Consider the following 20,000-nt stretch of genomic DNA (forward strand, 5'->3'; position numbering starts at 1 on the left):
CATCTTCTGGGCATGTTAATGGTTTTTAAACTGTTCTGAATTATAGCCAACTATGCTGTGTGTGTGTGTGTGTGTGTGAGCATGCATGTGTGCGTGAATGTCTATATTTGTGCTTGCATGTGTGTGCCTGTGTGTGTGTGTGTGTGTGTGTATGTGTGTGTACGTGTGTTTGAGTGTGCATGTGTATATATAAGCCTGTGCTCATCTGTGTGTGTATATACAGTATTTGTCTGTGCTTCTGTGTACTTTTATACATCTATTCGTGCTTACGAGTATGTGTACGTTTGTGTGTGTGTGTGTGTGCGTGTGTGTGTGTGTGATTAGACAGACAGCAGTAACAGTCTGTTTTAGGGGCTGTTTGGGTTAGTGACAGGCGGATGGAAAGCCCTTACAGTCATCCTGTGTTTCTGAGGCTATTTATAGACCGCAGACAGGCCAGGCTGCAGGGAGGAGAGAGGCTGACTGACTGACTGACTGACTGACTGACTGACTGACTGACTGACTGACTGACTGACTGACTGACTGACGTTGAGTGTTCCCCCCACAAACACTGCTTGCTTGGCTGGCTGGCAGGCTGGTTAAGCAGCTGGGAAGGTGTATATCCATAACATTGTCTAGCTGTCTGCCTGTTTATTTGACAGACTCGCTCACTGGTTGCCTGGCTTTTAACCAGCTTGCCAGGTAGGTAGCCGTTGCCCTGCGCTTACTGCCTGTCTATCAGTCTGTCTGGGCTTGCTGCCTGCTGCTTGCCTGCCTCTCAGTCTGTCTAGCTGGCTTGCAGGATGGTTGACCGGTTCGTTGACTCTGTTATATACTCGCCTGCCAGCCTTTCTGCCTGTTTTCTTCTAGCTGACTGGCTGGCTGCTTGGTTGACCGGACGCCTTGTGCTTCTCTCCCATGTCAGCTAACAGTTTTGCTGCCTTGCTGTCTGTTTTGCTGACTGCCCTTCAGCGCGCAACGTGATTAGAAATGCAGCCTCTTTTTAGCTGACTGACTGACTGACTGACTGACTGGTTTACTGGCTTGTTTGCTGTCACTAAGCAGTTTTGTTAGTTGTTAATGAAAGTGCAGAGTTCTGGTCTTTGTCAAGCACACTGCCACACAGGGGTGTGTGTGTGTGTGTGTGTGGGTGTGTGCATATATAGCGTGAGTCTGTTTCTGTGTATATACTGTATGTGTGTGTGTGTGTGTGCTGGGAATGAAGGCGGTGGATGTTTGTGTGTGTGTGTGTGTGTGTGTGTGTGTGACATAGATAGAGTGATACAGAGACTGAGAGAGAATGCTTGTGCATGCGTGGGTGAAAGCGAGGGAGAGCGAGAGTGTGTGTTTATGCGTGTGTGTGTGTGAGAGAAAGAATGTGTGTGTATGATGCATTTGTGTGTGTGTGTGTGTGTGTGTGTGTAAGAGAATGTGTGTTTGTGGGAGTGTGTGTGTGTGTGTGTGTGTGTGTCTTAAAGAGAGTTTGAACAGCCTGATCAGGGTCATACTCACCTCTATATTTCCTCTGTCTCTCTCTCTTTTTCTCTCTCTCCCTCCCTCTCTCTCTCTCTCTCTCTCCCCCCTCTCTCTCTCTCTGTCTCTCTCTCTCTCCTTCATTGTCTCATTGCTTCAATAACACGTAATACTCATGTTTAATGGCCCATTCACGCAGCAGCTGTGACTTCAGATCTCGCTTCACTCTCTCCCACACCAAACCTCTGTGCTGAAATTTGTTTACATGAACTGAGATCAAATGGAGTCGAGTGTTCGCTTAAATGTGAAGTTTTCATTCACACACACAGGGAACGTCTCTTCCAACAACAAATAAAAACAAAACAAAACACTGATTTAAAAGGATGGGTCAAAGGGGTCAAATGTGGGGCGATTTATCTCACTGGATGACACATTATTTATTTGGTAGCATAATTTAAAAAACACAACTAAGAGTTTGGTTTGGTAATTACATATCCACCATTTGGAAAAAAATAACTGTTACAAAATGTAAGTTAAGGGACTTTTTGTAGAAATATCGAATGATGTTTTTGTCAAAATGTAATGGATATAGTGTTTTGGAAATGGACTCTTCACATATTCACTGAAAAATGTTGCGTTAGCATCAATAGCATTGTTAGCATTCCTATTGACATCCACCGACAGACTCCTAAAATATTTGCATATACATAACTTTTTTACAGGTGCTATAGGGACGATAAGAAATACTGGCAAACACCAAATTTTCAAATATATTACACTGAGGATGCTATGGCGGTCCATTAATGACAATCCACATGCTGCCATGTCTTGTTAGCATTGTTAGCACTGCTAGCTTTCCGTTTCTCTCAGCTTCCATAAATTAAGCCTTGATTATATATTATGTTATGACATGGTATGTTTTGGAGAGAAAATAAACCCTCCATTGAAAACTCACATTTTCCGCAGATTTTAGGTCAAAAATTACACAAAATTAAAAAAAAATCAAGATTACAGCATGCATGAAAGTGTACAAAATAAAAAAAATGAAAACAAAAAAGAAACAGAAAAACTGAAACAAAGAAAGAATAAACGCGGAATAATGTACAAGACACAAAATATATGCAGTATGAAATAGGTGGGAAATGATTTTAAAACATCAATACATATGCAATACATAACAAATGAGCATATGAAGAGAATATAAAAGAAAACAATGGACATTTAGAGCATCATGCAGGATGTGCAGGATGTCATATTCACATTTCCAGGTTTACAGAAAGCCAAACAGACAGTATGGACAGATAGTCGTGTAGATGTGTGTTATTGTTAAAAGTTACAGGGCTCAAACCTGTGACCCTTTCACAGCAGGACAGTCACTCTAACTGCTTGGCCAGCCTGCAGCAGCTTTTAGCAAGAGCCTGCTGCAGAAAGAAAGTAGTAGAGGAAAGTTAAACATGTCATCGGTGCCTTTTCATTGTACAATTTGTCTTTTTTTATCTCTACAAAACTTTGTAGGGACAGAGTGACTCTCACCTCTGACAGCTGTATTGCCTAGATAAAGAAAATTACCTTTTTTTCACGACGATAAAGAGATAAGGGATAAAGACGGCAGCGGCTGTAAGTCACAGCAATCAAGGTGGATTCACTCTTAAAATCTCTTATAAATCTTTACTTATTACCTATTTGCAGAATGCCTCTACTTTAATCCCTCTCTCCCCCTCTGCCTCCTATCAAATGTGTGGTACGTGTTTGAAAAGAGATAAAATAAAGTTGTGCACTTCATAACTTTTTCACTTTCGTATCTGTGCATCTCGCTCTCTCTCTCTCTCTCTCTCTCTCTCTCTCTCTCTCTCTCTCTCTCTCTCTCTCTTGAAACCCAGGCTGTTTCTTTGCTCTCTTTTCTTTCTAGTTGTCTTTTCTTTTGAAATGTATTACATTATGAGCACTAGAACCAAAATTTGACGTAAAAAGCCTTCTCTTCTTTGACTTGACTGGTACAGAAAAAGATGTTGAAAGAGCAACTCACAAACTGTTTCTGTTCGTCTGTCTGTCCCTCTCTCTGTCTGTCTCGCTCTCTCTCTGTCTGTCTCTCTGTCTGTCTGTCTGTCTCTCTCTCTCTCTCTCTCTCTGTCTGTTTGTCTGTCTGTCTGTCTCTATCTCTGTCTGTCTCTCTGTCTGTCTCTCTGTCTGTCTGTCTGTCTGTCTGTCTGTCTCTCTGTCTGTCTGTCTGTCTCTCTGTCTGTCTCTCTGTCTGTCTCTCTGTCTCTCTGTCTGTCTGTCTGTCTCTCTGTCTGTCTCTCTGTCTGTCTCTCTGTCTGTCTCTCTGTCTCTCTGTCTGTCTGTCTGTCTCTCTGTCTGTCTCTCTGTCTGTCTGTCTGTCTGTCTCTCTCTCTCTGTCTGTTTGTCTGTCTGTCTCTCTGTCTGTCTGTCTGTCTGTCTCTCTGTCTGTCTCTCTGTCTGTCTCTCTGTCTGTCTGTCTGTCTGTCTCTCTCTCTGTCTGTCTCTCTGTCTGTCTCTCTGTCTGTCTCTCTGTCTGTCTCTCTGTCTGTCTGTCTGTCTGTCTCTCCCTCTCTCTGTCTCTCTCTCTGTCTCTCTGTCTGTCTGTCTGTCTCTCTGTCTGTCTGTCTGTCTGTCTGTCTCTCTGTCTGTCTCTCTGTCTGTCTCTCTGTCTGTCTGTCTGTCTCTCTCTCTCTCTCTCCCTCTCTCTCTGTCTGTCTGTCTGTCTGTCTGTCTCTCCCTCTCTCTCTGTCTGTCTCCCTCTCTCTGTCTGTTGTTTCAGGCTTATAGAAACCTCTCCTAAACTGTTTTGATGTTTTTGTATAATTGCTTTTCATGCATCTGTCAATCACTCTGTGACCCCGCCCCTTAATTGTTAGTGTTACAAAAACGCAATATGATGTTGTTGTTGTTCTATAATTGTTTTTCATACACCTGCCAGTCTCTCTCTCTCTCATTTTAAATTACATAACATGGCATGACTCTTTACCAGAAACAATATTGCCATAGTAATTTAGAAAAATGTAAACTTTTAAAACACTTTATATAGTCAAACCATAATGATTTTGGAGTAGACTGTCTATTTTTATTCAATTGAATCATCAATATCTATTACAACAATATCTATTATAACAATTCCAAACTCAGATTTTTATTGGCATGACCTGTTAAAATAATAATCTTAAATAGCAATTATAGCAAAGCAAAACTGAGAAATGATAAGCTTAGTAATTGTGGTATAACAAACAGATTAATTAACTGGTGTTGATTAATTGATCGCAATAACGATAATTGGTAGATTACTGATACAAGAATGATTAGCAGAGTATTTTATATTCCATCAGAACAATTCTGTCAGCGTTAACTCTCCCTTTCTCTCTCCTTCAGCTCTCTTTGTCTCTCTCTTTATGTATTTTTCCCTCAGAAATAATATTGTCATTTCTCCCCCTCTCTCTCCCCCTCTCTCTCCCTCTCTCTCTCTCTCTCTCCCACCATCAGGAAGATCAAGACCAACTACTTCATCGTGTCTCTGGCGTTCGCCGACCTGCTGGTGTCGGTGCTGGTGATGCCGTTCGGAGCCATCGAGCTGGTTCACCAGCACTGGATCTACGGAGAGACCTTCTGCCTGGTCCGCACCTCGCTGGACGTCCTGCTCACCACCGCATCCATCCTGCACCTCTGCTGCATCGCCCTGGACAGGTGGGACAGGCTGTGTGTGTGTGTGTGTGTGTGTGTGTGTGTGTGTGTGTTTGATATAGCCCCCTGGTGTACACTAACTTGATAGTTATGTATCCCCTTTTCAACGCTTTGGTTCCTTTTGTGGCCCATAAACTTTATTGTTCCTGTGTGTATATACGTATGTGTGTGTGTGTGTGTGTGTGTGTGTGTGTGTGCAGACATGGTCGATAACACATGGCATAATCCTCTTGTGTACACTAACTCTATATATGTGTGTGTGGTTTGGACCACCACCTCCTTACTGCATCTCTGCATCACTCCACTGAAATTGTGACAGGCATGGGGTGTGTGTAGGAACAGTGTGTGTGTGTGTGTGTGTGTGTGTGTGTGTGTGTGTGTGTAAAACATGGTTGATACTGTGTGATATAGCCCCTTGGTATAAACTCAATGCTTGGTTGAAAAAAATTCCCCTTCACATCTGCTTCATTGCACTGGAGGTGCGTGAGAGGTGTGTGTGTGTGTGTGTGTCTGCATGAATGTGTGTATGTATGCTTGCGTGAATGTGTGTGTGTGTGTGTGTGTGTGTGTGTGTGTGTGTGTGTAACATACTGTATTTCATATTGTGTGATATTGCCCCATGCCATAGTTACAATACTCTACTTCTGCTTCATTGCACTGGAAATGTGAGAGGGGTGTGTGTGTGTGTGTGTGTGTGTGTGTGTGTGTGTGTGTGTGTGTGTGTGTATGTGTGTGTGTATTATAGATAGATAGATAGATAGATAGATAGATAGATAGATAGATAGATAGATAGATAGATAGATATAGACTATAAGATATAGTAATTGAATCAGGGCCTTGAATGTTTGTGAATTTAAGAAAAACAAAATAAGGCCTTAAAGGTTGTAGAAAATGAACACATGGCCTTGAAAATACTTTGTTTTTTATGAAAATATATCACCCAAATTCATCAATATGCCCCATCTTTTTTTGACTTTTGGGTAATTTGGATGACTTGAGTCATGTTTACCTCGGCTCAGTCGCAGTCTTCCACACGGTGTTTCCCGCTCTGAGAGCGGTGCAATCAATTACGGCCGCCGTGTGAACAAGATGAATGGTTGTATAGGTGTTGCTTGAAGAAGCAAATGTTTTGTTTTCCCTCCTGAAGATGTATCGCTGCTGCCAGCGGGCTGAAAGAGAGCGTGATTTGGGTGGGAAGTGTCAAAGATTATTTTCCATTGCTTGTTTGGTAATAAATCTGGTGCCTATTGTGTATAGAGGGTGAAGGTGGCGGCCTGGAATGCCAGTGATGATGAACGGGCCACAGCAGGCCAGAGAGTGGGAGCCTCAACATGCAGACGGCTTAAATTAGCATCATGTCTTTCAACCTGTGACGATGCCCGAATTTAAACAAGTCCGAACCGGAGTTATGAAGTCACATCACTGGCTGCTCACATCCCGGGCTGGGTTAGTTATTTGTATTCAGTGGCTGAAAACACACACCTGAAATCACACCTCATTGTAGATGAGAAGAGTTATGTGCGAAAAATGCTACAGCATATAAACACCGTAGGGTTCCTCACTTGGAAAAATATCCCAAAAACATTCTTTGAATAATCCTTGACGATCCTTCTGGGGTCTTCCTTAGGTTGCAGTCTGCAGAACCTCTTAACATTTCTCAACGCAAAGGAAAGCAAAGAAAAAAAACAACAACAAACTGAATTTCAATCTTCAGTATATATCTAAAATGTAGGCTCCATTTAGCAGAAGTGTTATATACCAATGCAGGATAGATGCAGTGTAATAATTGATTGACTGAGACAGAGTTTTGCATTATAATATACTCATTTCTACTGTATAACGTTCAGGAAAGAATTGTATACAATACTAATGCAGGATAGATACTGGAGGAATGCAAAGAGGACTTCCACCACTAGTATTAATGCAGGTTGGATGCAGGATGTGAAGGGGGACTGGCTACACCCATTTTTAGCTTAAATAACGTCCATATCACACGTGTGTACATGCGTTTCCATGTAATCCTAATACAACACAGGAGAATGTTCCAAATTAGTCGAGCCAAAGCTGCGAAGCTCAGCAGCAGCCGGGGAGGAAATGGTCCTTTCATTCGATTTATCTGTCCGGAGGAGCTTTGTTCTCCACTCTTCACACAGCTGCCTGCACATCCTGGAACAGCACAGCCTCCACCACCGATTCATACCTCCATCACCCCCCCATCTCCCTCTCCCCTGTGAGTCATCTCCCCTCTCCCATATCTTCCTCCTCTACTCACTCTAATTGCCTGCTACTGCTCCCTTTAGTTCCTTTAGTTCCTTCCATTATGTTTTTTTTTCCAAGCATTTCTCTCAGAGGAATGCTGCACTGAGTCTTCACCTCCTCACTCTTCGTTGCTTGTAACGTCGGTGATCCAGGAATTGAAGCATATTCAACTGTTGGCAGTCTCTCTGGATAATGGAGTCGGCTAAATTCCTAAAAATACATATGAGCATCAAGCCGGAGACACAATATGCTGAAGACCATGAATGATTTAGCTTCTCCTTTTCCTCTGAAGTTTTGACCCAGTTTTATTTATTTATTTTTTTTATTTAGTTACCAGCCTGATTGGCGACATCAAAGTCCCGATCCACAATCATGTCAAATCTTGTGCCAAGTTCCTTGCACTTTTGGGTTTGTTCATGTTTATTTCAAGGCATTTTCAAGAGCTTTAAGGCCTGTTTTATTTATTTTATTTCCCTTGCTTGTGATTGATACATTTTTATTGTTTTTGTACATTTTTAGCATGTGTTACCCCAGTGGGAGACGATCTCATGTCTCATGTCTTTCGTCCATTGAGCCACACAGAACCAAATATGGGTATTGCATACATTTGTCTGCTCTAAAAGCTTGGATTTCATAAGCTTTATTTGTAACCATTGGAGCAAAATAGGCCTAAAGTACACATAATTGATATATTCAAAAAATTCTTAGAATAGGACTTTCAGACAGAACCATCTGTGGAATTGATTAATTATTCATTCATGCAACGTATTTGTCCTCATCTATTAAGAATCATTCCTTCGCTTTGATGTAAGAGATTATTAAAATGAAAATGAGAGTGCATGCTTTTAACTAATTTAAGGCTGTCACAATCACCCACATGCGGCTTGATTTGAGGCGTGACTGTTACAAAATAAAAGCCACTAATTCCTAATTAAATTGGTGGTCAGGTAATGTGATAATGAAGCGGGCTCTTCAGCGACAGTATGAAGGTGTTCATTATTACACAGCTAGTTAAGTAGACTAACAATGTCGGCATCATTGAGGCGACACAGTGTTTTACCTGCAGTTGCTCAGTAGATTGCAAACCATCTAGCTATAATTACAGACTGTCCGGCCATTTGTGAATCCCATCACATTCCTGGCTGCAGAAGAGGGAGAGAGAGCGAGAGAGAGAGAGAGAGAGAGAGAGAGAGAGAGAGAGAGAGAGAGAGAGAGACTCCAGATTCATGTAAAATTGGAGGATGAGAATTAATGAAACTGTCGCCCAGCCTATTGTAGCCAAATGTAAGAGGCAGTCTGCAGCCCCATACAGTGCACAGGCCAGATTAGCATTGTGTGTGTGTGTGTGTGTGTGTGTATTTGTGGGACTTTTTAAACAGACACTTTCCCATACTGGAGAGAAAGGCACAGAAAAAGACATTTAGGAATAAATAAACGATAAATCTCAGCAATTAAAACACTTCATTATCATAACTTGGAACCATAACTTCTTCACTGTAGGAGTTCGTCTGTCAAAGTCAGATAAGTGGCATCAACTGGTATCACAGTGACACACAGAGAAAGAATTATGGATTTAGAGTATGGAGAGAGAAAGGGCTTGTTTATCTTTTTTACTTTTAGTTTTTTCCAGGGAGGGTTTGCTGAGCTCCATGTTGTTGTCCTGTAACTGGGGCTTAAGTGCCTTGCTCAGAAGTACCATAGTAATTACAGAGAAGCGGTATCAACAAAGAAACAAGAGCAAGAGCCAACAAAAATGGCTACTGGGATCTGCAGAGTACAACAGTCTTCCAGAGTGACGGGAGCTGCCTTGCTCATGGGCGTCTCCATGGTTACTGAGGGAAGGGACGACGTTTCTCATTCACTTTCCAAATCCGAATGTCCCTAGTCGTGTAGCATTAACATAACAAATGTTTGTTTATCCTTTGATGCTTTGGCTGCTGATGTTCACATTTATGTCAGTAATGCACACTGAACTGAGAGAGAGAGAGAGAGAGAGAGCGAGAGAGAGAGAGAGAGAGAGCGAGCATCTCTGCATCTTCAGAGAGAGTGATGGAGGGAGGGTGGGAAGGAGGATTAGCATTAAGAGGTACACACGGATTTTTAAGTATTAAGTATTATGGAGAAATAAAGAAGGAAAGAAAGAAAGAAAGAAAGAAGGTTATAAGGAGAGAGAGAGAGAGAGAGAGAGAGAGAGAGAGAGAGAGAGAGAGAGAGAGAGAGAGAGAGAGAGAGAGTATATAGAGACAAAGATGGTAGAAGGAGGGGGAGGGAAGAGAGAGGTTGGATGAAAACTGGCTTTTGAGTCCAGAGAGGAAACAACTCATTGTTAAGAAGAAAGGAGAGAGAGAGAGAGAGAGAGAGAGAGAGAGGGAGAGAGAGAGAGAGAGAGAGAGAGAGAACGAGACAGAGACAAGGAGAAAAATGAGAGAGAGGAGAATAAGGAATAATTTGAAAGGGAACAGAGTATTAAGAGGCTAAAGCAAAAAAGTGCAAGGTGTGCTTCAACAGATAACAAAGAATGTTCTAGCTTATTAAAGGCTTTTTAACTTTTTGTGAGTGCCGTCAAACTCTCTTTTTTTCTGGTAGTATTAACAAGCTTCAGACAGAGTCTGGGTCCGCAAACCTGACACGAATACTTTCTAACAACCAGGGGTTCATCATCCAAAGGTGATTCTTGGGGTTCCTTGCTAGAAAAAAATAGCTCTGAAGCGTTCTTTGAAGAACATCCATATGTTAGAGTCTCCTGGAAGTACCAGAAACCTTTATGAAATAGTTCCTCAAGGATCCTTCTGGGGCTCTCCTGTGGCTGCAATCTGAAAATGGTTTCAATCTTCTTATTGTTCCTCGAAGCTGTTTTCATTTTTGTGTCGACAGATGGGCAGCTGTAGCCTAGAGGTTAGAGAAGAAGACTTGTGAAAGGAAGATTGCTGGTTTGAATACCTGGACCGGATGAGAAAAACTAGGTGGAAAGTGAAGCGTAAGAGTAAGGCACTAAATCCCCAATTCAAATCCTGGACCACTTGGGGAAAAAAAGGGGCAGAGACAGTGAATGAGTAAAGCAGCAGCCACACCGATCCATCGGGAAAACAGACATAATTATTGATGGATAGATTTCTGTCTGTTAGTTTGTTTTGAACAAACATGGCGGCGAGGCAGAAGAACAGGAAGACTTTGCTCGTAACGGAGCTACTTCATAGAAAAAAGAAGAAACAGACAGAAACTGAGCTGGAAAACCTCCAGTCATCCCAACGTCTCACCAGGCTTTCTCTGTTTTATCTTTGTTTTGGTCGGACCGTCGTCTCTGTGTTCGCTGCTTTTTTTCCCTCGAAACAAACGTAGGAATGCTTCTGATTGGCTGAACGGACAATAACAGATCTGTCTGTCCTGAAAAAGTTCAATTGGGTTGAACTTTCTGTCCGTCAAAATGGATGGAAATCTGACGGAGATTTTGAAAATGAATTGAAATGAATATAGACGGACAGACAGAACGGATCAGTGTGGCCGCCACCTAAATCTCTCCCCTCCCAAACTTACTACCCATTACTCACTACAACTTACCTGACAAGCCCATGAGCAAGGCACTAGTCGAAGAGGTGTGGTTGTACTGGTCGGCTCCCAGTGTGAATGTGTGTGAACTGTATGAATATGAAGCAGGGCGTTGCTGAAACATGGAGGCCAGTCAGCCTTTCTTGGATAAACAAAGGTTAATAAAAAGCAGAGTAGCGTAAAGACGGAGATGAATATCGAGTGACAAAGAGAGATTTTGGGCACGGGATGAAAAGCCTGTCCCCTGTTGGCGTGCCTCTGCGGTGCGGGCAGGACGGCAGGACGGCAGGACGGCAGGGCGGCGGTTCAAAGCCTCGGGCCTGGAGATCGCTTCTGGCAGTTTAAGATTTGGCCGCCGATGCTCTCTGATTCGGCGGAATGGGAAAAGAGACGGCCTTTCACCAGCAGCCCGACCCCCTGCTGCTGCTGGAGCTCTGAGAGTTTAATTATCACACATGAATACAAACACACGCATAATTGTCTCACACACACTCTCACACACACACACACAAACATGCAAGTATGGACGTTCATGCGTGCATTCGAACACTTGCAAGTAACAAATTGACAGACATTGAATTGATCCATACACACACACACACACTCCTACACACACACACACACTGTTCATCTGGACCACTGTATGGGTTTGCACTCTGTTCCATTCAGTTACAACAGGCTGGTTGATAGTTTCATTTATTCATGGTCTTGTCCTCCAATTCTACATGAGGCTGGCTTGTCCAACTGTCTCTCTCTCTCTCTCTCTCTCTCTCTCTCTCTCTCTCTTTGTTTGTCTTTCATTTTACCAGTTTGTATGATTGTGCAATTTCTATTACAGTCAATTCTTTAGCAGTTCCAGGAAACTCTTTATTTGGATAGTCCAATGTTGGTACTCGGTTAACTATCAGGTGACATAAAGTAGATGTTCAACAAAGTGTCATTTGCCTATTTGCTGTACCTCTAGAGACTGTGTAGCCTTAACCCTAACCCCAGAGAGAGAGAGAGAGAGAGAGAGAGAGGGAGAGAGAGAGAGAGACGGACAGAAACAGTTTGTGAGTTGGTCTTTCAACATCTTTTTCTGTGCCAGTCAAGTCAAAGAAGAGAAGGCTTTTTACATCAAATTTTGGTTCTAGTGCTCAAGAGAAAAAGACAACTAGAAAGAAAAGAGAGCAAAGAAACAGCCTTCTTCATATACATGAGGTGGGGGAAGAAGAGAGAGAGAGAGAGAGAGAGAGAGAGAGAGAGAGACCCTACAGACTGCTTCATGCGTGGCTGGATGTGCGGGAGGGAGTGTACCTTGGTGTTCACGCTTCTCACGCTTCTTCTCATGGCGACCGTGCGTCTGAAAACTCCTGTACTCGCTCTCCACCGTCTGCGTTGTTTCAGATTCCAGGTGTTGCACGACCCGCAGTGCGCCCGCTCGTTTTGGCTGCAGTTACGTCCTTCTGACCGCATGCGCTCCATCACAGATGTTTCTGCATGAAGCATCTGTCTCAGCCTTAACAGTCTGTTACTGTCTGTCTACCCTGCCTGTCCACTGCTATTCTCTCAGTATTAACTCTCAGTATAAAACCATATCGGCCTTTTCATTTCATGAGTCATTTCACACATTTCCCAAGAGTGTGAAACACAGGACAGCGTAACCCCCCCCCACCCCAAAACAACAACCTGCAAAACAACAACCTGCACACACACACACAATAATGAAACTGGTTTAGAGAATATTCTGTGTGTGTGTTTGTGTGTGTGTGTTTCCATTTTTGTCTGAGTATCTGGTCAAGTGCTGCATGAATTGGATTCAATCAAATGTTACCCCATTTGTGTGTGTGTGTGTGTGTGTGTGTGTGTGTGTGTGTGTGTGTGTGTGTGTGTGCGCAAATGGCCATCCACCAAGCGCTCTGTTTTTCTCTTTCTCCGTTTTTTTCTCCCCCTCTCTTCTCCTCGCTCTTCACACCAGGCATTTCAATGAGCTTCAAAATTATTTTCTCGGCCCGTCATTTCGCTGCAGTGCACCATGGGTAAACAGAGAGCCGATTTGTCACTTTGTGCGTCACAGACGATCGCTTCTTTTATTATCGACCAATCAGCCGTCCGCCGCCGCGCCCCGCGATCACACTCACCGTCGCGAACGCCTCGTTCCCCCATGGAGATTCATTCACTTTCAATGAGAGAGAGAGAGAGAGAGAGAGAGAGAGAGAGAAAAAGAGAGAGAGAGAGAGAGAGAGAGAGAGAGAGAGAGAAAGAAAGAGAGAGAGAGAGAGAGAGACAGAGGCAGACGGTGAGAAAGACTTTTGTTGTTGTTTGAAGGTGCTAGCACTTCAACATCAACAAGCACATTTTTTACGTGCTCAGGAGGGGTGTGTGGTGTGTGTGTGTGTGTGTGTGTGTGTGTGTGTGTGGGGGGGGTGTATGCATGACTGGAGTGAGTGAAACTATGTTGACTATAAAAACCTGTTAACACCAAAGTGCGGTGGCAGCACAGTGTTTTTGGAAGAAAATTGCTGAACAAAATATTTAATTCATGTGTCAACTACAGCCACTACAGTTAGGAAATTATTTTCTATATTTCCTGGTGTGTGGCTGTTCAGCCGTCAGCCTCCAGCTGGATGAAGCTTGTTTGACTTCTACCGTACTGCCTGGTGTACGAGCGCACGAGTGTATTTCCCTTATAAAGTATAGTCTAGCAGGAGAAATAGGTTCCCATGTACCCGCATGGCATTTTTTTGTAACCTGTTTTTTTAGGACCTTAATGGTGTCTAGTTAAGATTTTTTCATGTTGCCAAGGTCAACTAATGGCCCATGGGGTTCGTTTGGCGGCCATCTTGAATTGATGTCCACGCGAGTGGCGAAAAACGCTGATTTTCATAACTCCTGAACCAGACGTCATACAAAGACAAATGAATCCACTTTTTCATATAATTTTGACACCTTAGTACTCTGAGGCTCTGTAGCCTGAACAGTGCAGACTGTAATTCCCTTAAGCACTGCACATGGTGAAAAGTGAGCAAAAAGTGAACAAAAAGTGAACAAAAAGTGAACAAAAAGTACAAACGAACATGCACACAGACCTGGTTCTTATAGAGGGACTCCTCCCAAACAGCTAATCATCACCACTTACCCTAAATAAATGAGACTATCACCAAGAAGACTAGTTGTCAGCCTCTATCAGCCTCCATAGTTTCTCCACCTGGTGGATCTGGAGGGAAATCTGCTGGATCGCTTTACGGCACAAAACAGGAAGAGGTTCTGTTCTTCCAGAGCAAACGGAGCTAAAGCTGAAAGAGTTTCTGGCAGCAGATGGTGGAAGGAGGGAAAGGAAGATGGAGAAATCACTTCTGACATGTTGATCCTCTTCAGGGAGGGGGAGGGGGGGCATAAAGCAACGGGGCTCATGGGAAATGTAGTCTTAATGTGGAGAAACACTAGAACTAACAATACTACTGGTGTGAGATAGAGGCGACCAATCGTTGCAAAATTCAATATACACTTTCTGCCTTTTTACATACAGAATACACAGGTCCAAGAATGAAAAATCATAGAACAGTTTCACTTTTAAAACATTTTTTTTTTTTCGTGCAAGTCAGGGAGGGAAGGCTGTTTATGTGAAATATTGCTTCCGAAGCCCTGAGCAAAACAAATTTCAGAAGGAAATAGAAAAAGTGGAACACAATATTACAGGACACACACTTCCCGGCATATTTCTATTTCAACATGAATATAATCTGTGTCGGCCAGAAACTTCACATCTCTGTGAAGTGGAGTCTCTGTGAAAAATGGCTCTGCCTCCTGTGGAGAAAGCACTTCATGACCCTGTCGGATGGAATTATGTTCATTTGAAATCTGAAAATTTGTGACCGCTTGCAAGAGAGAGAGAGAAGGAGAGAATATAAACATAAAGACAGAGGGAAACAAAGAGAGAGACTTTTGAAAACATAACAATTCATTTCAGGAGAAAATAGAAAGACCAGAGAAAGAAAATGACACAAATTCATAGCACATTTCTATCTGGATATGAATACCAAACATCTCATTTTGTTATTTTGTTTATTTTTTTTTTACTCAAATCAAAATCTGTCAGCCTCTCATGTGTAGAAAATATTTCCTGACCCCAAGACTGAGCCAAGCTGCTGACAGAGCGGTACAGAAACACAACATGGCAGAGACATCAATGGAGATAAAAAAAGAAAAAAAAGAATCAAGCAGCGTCTCTGTGTTTGGAAAGACGACTAATCGGACATACGAGGTTTTTCCAGGTTTGCGGCGGTGGCTCGTTCCCTCCGGAGCGGCGGAGTGAGTATTTTAATGAGTTCAGCTCAGCCGACTGTGGAGGACGTTCAGTCGGTGACCTCATCTGCCCTCCGCCACCAACACACTCAGGCACAACACACAGCTTCTGTCGTTAGGAGACGTATTTACCCGTCTCACAATACGGAGGAAGCACTACACTGCAAAAACTGACTTGTTTCGTTATTTTATCTTGTATCCACACTTATAAAGCTTATTTTAGGATTTTTTAAAGTGAAATCGTCTTAGTGCACTGGCAGATAATTTTACCAGTTTCAACAAATTTGACTTTTTTCAGGAGAATGTAACTTGTTTCAGGACACTTAGTGAAATTGTCTTGGAGAAAGTTTCTTTTTTCGAGATTTTCTTCATTGTTTGTGATGATTTCTTGAAAGAAGTCATATTGGCATGAATCAAGCGAAAAATTATTGAAACCAGCAAGATTGTCTGCCAGTGCAGTGAGATAAATTGACTGAAAATATCACAAAATAAGCTTGATAGGTCTGGAAACAAGTTAAAATCACTGGACAACTTGTCATTTATTTGCAGCCATACATTAGAGGGCATTGTTGAATTTTGTTAATTAACTTTTGCTCATTGATATCTTGGCTTCTTGTAGCTGACTTCTTGACAAGCATATCCTGATTAAAAACATACTTTGTGTCCACTGCAAAAAATATCCACCTTAACAAGTCATTTAGTCTCATATAGTCTTATAGACACAGTCTTAAATCTTATTTTTTTCTTAAAACAACTGAAAAAAAACCTGCCAATGAGAGATAATTCCACTTTCCAGTTTCATTTGTTTCAGGAACGTTTAAGGAACATGTAAAAATAGCTTGAAACAAGACAGCATCAAGCAGATCACCCCACTGATATCACTGATCACATTCTGTCTGTGTATCTGAACATTTTGAAGTCATGCACTACAGGGTTTTTTTTAAATTTCACTAGCTTTTCCTCTTCCATGTCTCAGCTTCTTGTAGACTTCTTCTCAACACAAACATCCTGATTACAAACATGCTTCCTGTCCTGTTTTGGCTCCAAACAGGTCAAAATGGTCACTTTGGCTGCAGAAACCTGAAAAAAAAACTCCAAAAAAAAAAAAACCAGCCACTTTGGTTTTCCATTAACACTCTGAAATCGAAACGAGTTCAGAGCAGAAGAGTGGAGGTGGGTTGAAGCGCCACTTGATGCTTCCAGCGCACGTTGGACCATTGAAAACAACTGGAGTGTCGGGGAAAAAAAAAAAACGAGTGACGCCTCCAGTGGATTTCTGCTTTAAGAACTTGGCCGAGGAACAAGACGAGCCTGTGTGAGTGAGAGAGAGAGAAAGAAAGGCAAAGAAAAGAGAGGGATGCCGAGACAAAAGCGGGGGGAAACGGAGAAGAAAACAGACAGAAAGAAGAGAGAACATAGGAAATAAGTGAACAGCTGCGGGATAGAGCGTCTCGCTCATTCATTCACATTAAGCTGAAGATGCTGAAGGGGCTGAATGGAAGTGAATTGGGACTAAAAATACCACAAATGCTATGAAGGAGGATGCAGAGTCATTCACTGAAGAGGCTAACTTAGAGAGAGAGATATAGAAAAAGTGAGAGAGCAAGAGAAAGCGACATCGAGAGAGAGAGAGAGAGAGAGAGAAAAAGAGACTAACAGCTATAGAGAAAGCTGAAACATACAATCGCTACTACAATATCTGACTTTTGAATGACTGATGATCATGTGCATGTTTTCAAACCAAATAATATTTCGCCTCAGTGTGTTTTCGACTGTAGAAGCTGTTGTGTGATTGTTTTTGCAATTTTACATTTTGTATACCGCTTCGGCAATACTGTTTCCGATAAACAGTCGTTCCAATAAAGTCACTGAATTGAGAATTTATAGAGAAACAGGAAGGCGAGAGAGAGAGAGAAAGAGCTATAGTGAAAGAGAAAGCTAAGGAGGAGACAGACAGAGAGAGGAAGAGGAGATGGGGATGAATGGGGAATAAAATTAAATCACGGGCCGTTACGAAAAAGGATGCTGTGACACAAAGCCATTCACTCAAGAAGCAAACTTACAGCAGAGAGCTATAAAGAAACAGCAACAGGAAAAGAGAGAGAGAGAGAGAGAGAGAGAGAGAGCCGAACAAAGCCAAGCAGAGTCATTCAACCCAAGGAGAAGGAGAAAGTGATTGCATTTCCACTGAAAAGGCAAACGCAGCGGTGACCTTGTCATAACAGCGTACGTCTCATAGAAACCATTTATACAGCTTCTTCAAGTGGGAGCCATTGTAGAAGATCTGCTTCATGTCTATTATACTACATATAACCTGCATTAGTAGCCTACTGTATACAGCTGGAGCCTTTGTAGAGGACTCCTTTATGTATTTATCCTGCTTCTATCCTGCGTTAGTCGGAGGCGGCAGTTCACTAAACCATAAGCTTTGGAAAATTCCCTGCAAATGATTTTATTCGCCATTGAATCTTCCATTTATATTGACTGAATTCATAGGGAAGGAGTGGAACAATGACAGATGACTGACAAGATTAGGCTATTATTATCTAGTCAATTTGATAAACACTCAGACTCTGCTGGTCACCAAACTCTCAGCTCAGAGGGGAACTTTGGTCCTGAATGCTCCCTGATGTATTTTTTAAGATATGGTTTCCAAATACATTTCTGGCAGTTTTTGGTTTGTCTTTGCTCTCCATAATGATAAAAACTACAAGATCACACACCAGAATTCGCCCCTCGTTCACTCCGGCTCTGATCTGTGAAGTGACGTGACTCACCGTTGCTCAACTAATATGAGAGAGAGCGGGCGGGGTTGACCTCTCGTACTCACCCAATTCACAATGGAGGAAGCGTTGATCATTGCCGTTTCAGGTTCTCCATTGCTGGCTCAAAGAGTACAATTGGCAGTTTTTTGCCGTTAGACACTACTGGCTGAAATGCTGCAGTCACTTCCTAGCACAGCTGAGAGGGAGCCGGTTGGGGGGGCTCAGCGTAGATTCTGGTCCCGCCTACTTTTCGCCACAGTGCACGAGTAAATTTCACCTTGGCAATTCTGGAGTGACCGCGGGATAAAGCAGAGTTCGTTTGGAGCCAGAGTGCTGCGGGTTTTCCATCCCACCAGGTAGTTAATTGCAGTTAATTGCATTCACCTGTCGTCCCAGGTGTAAATCAGTCCCTGATTAGATGGATAGAATGAGAACCAGCAGGTCTGGGTCTAGAGGACTGGTATTGAAATCCACTGGGCTAAGACACTGGGCAAGTACCGCAACAGCCATGGCGTTATTAATACATTTTATCTAGTATTGACATTAGTACAGTCATATCTTGAATGTTACATAATAGGACCAAAGTACTATATTGTAGTCTAGTGTCTCTCAATCAACAAGTTAACATTGGGAAGAACAACCTACCAAGTGAAGGTTATTTTAAATTTTTGGATTGAAATATCACGGCATTTACAAGCTTTTCTTGAATTTTCCTAGAATCACTGCCTTTAAAAGCTAGAGTTTTTAAATGTTCAAACCCATGATAATAATAATAATAATAATAATAACAATAATAATACATTTTAAATATTATAGCATATTTCTAAATACTCAAAGATGCTTTACATAGTAAACGGGATACACATAACAGACAATATCAATGAATACGACAGAGTGAAACATTTCAAATAGGGAGAAAGACAAGGAAGTTAAAATTAAAAGACCAGGAGGTCGAAAGAGAGTTAGAGATTAAAAGCAGTTTTAAGTGTGTTTTATGGGATTTTTTGAATGTGAAGAGTGACGAAGCGTCTCCAATGTCCTTTGGGAGAGAATTTTTTTTAAAGTAAACAATTTCTCTTGGGGATGGAGCCAAAGTGCAAAGTGGGACTTCTACAATGGCTGAATGTGTATATAGCAACAGTTAAAAGCTTGACAGTGGCACTATTGGACTTGAAGCTTCAGACAGGATTATCATCAGGGAGTGTTAAGTATCTCTGCTGCTGCTGCTCCAGGCCGGGTGTTAGTTTCCTTCCCCTATCTAGATTCTACCAGGCGTTTGGGGATTTGAACTGGCAACCCTCTGGTCACAAAACCTGCTTCTCTAACATTTAGTCTGCTGCTGCTCTCACGAACGACAAGAAGAAACGGCGAACATCTTTATATAATCGACGTTGTCCTGCAGCCGTGCGAACGTGGAACGCGACAATATGCTTCTCAGAAACCAGCTCCCACATAAATAACGGCTGAATAAAAATGTCAGAATAAACACAGAGAAATGTTTTCTAGATCAAAAGGCAACAGGGAGCGTTTAGAGTAAAGTGCTCATGGTCAGGACACACTGGCATTCAAGCATGCTCCGTCTGCTTCTAATCTTCCCTCAGGTTAATGTGTGTGTGTGTGTGTGTGTGTGTGTGTGTGTGTGTGTATGTGTGTGTGCGTGGATGTGACTGTACATGTGCTTATGCATACTACTGAATCTTTTGAATGTGCACGTGTGTGTGTTTGAGAGTGTGCATGCATACTTTTGTGCGTGTGTGTCATGCAAATGTTTGTGTGTGTGTGTGAGGGTACATGCACACTCTTGAGAGGGAGTGTGTGTGTGTGTGTGTGTGTATGTGGACATGTGCATGCGTACTATGCTTTTGTGTTTTGTGCAAGTGTGTGTTTGTGTGTACAGGCATTTCTATTCACATAGTGCAACCGTGTGTGTGTGCATGTGTGTGTGTGTGTACATGCATGCAGGTTATGACTGATCATTCAGACCTTTATAGCAGCACTTAA

The 20,000-nt window shown here is 42.4% G+C and overlaps 1 protein-coding gene across 1 annotated transcript in view; it reads left to right on the plus strand.

Annotated features, from left to right (window-relative positions):
* Window positions 1-20,000, plus strand: part of htr4 (5-hydroxytryptamine receptor 4) — a 258,947-nt gene that overhangs the window by 164,878 nt on the left and 74,069 nt on the right. The window contains exon 9 of the mRNA XM_078289033.1: window positions 4,948-5,148. Within this exon, the coding sequence (XP_078145159.1) occupies window positions 4,948-5,148 (201 nt within the window). The remainder of the gene's footprint in view (window positions 1-4,947; window positions 5,149-20,000) is intronic.

The sequence above is a fragment of the Centroberyx gerrardi genome, chromosome 16 (genome assembly GCF_048128805.1).
Source record: "Centroberyx gerrardi isolate f3 chromosome 16, fCenGer3.hap1.cur.20231027, whole genome shotgun sequence".
In the NCBI taxonomy this organism is placed as follows: Eukaryota; Metazoa; Chordata; class Actinopteri; order Beryciformes; family Berycidae; genus Centroberyx; species Centroberyx gerrardi.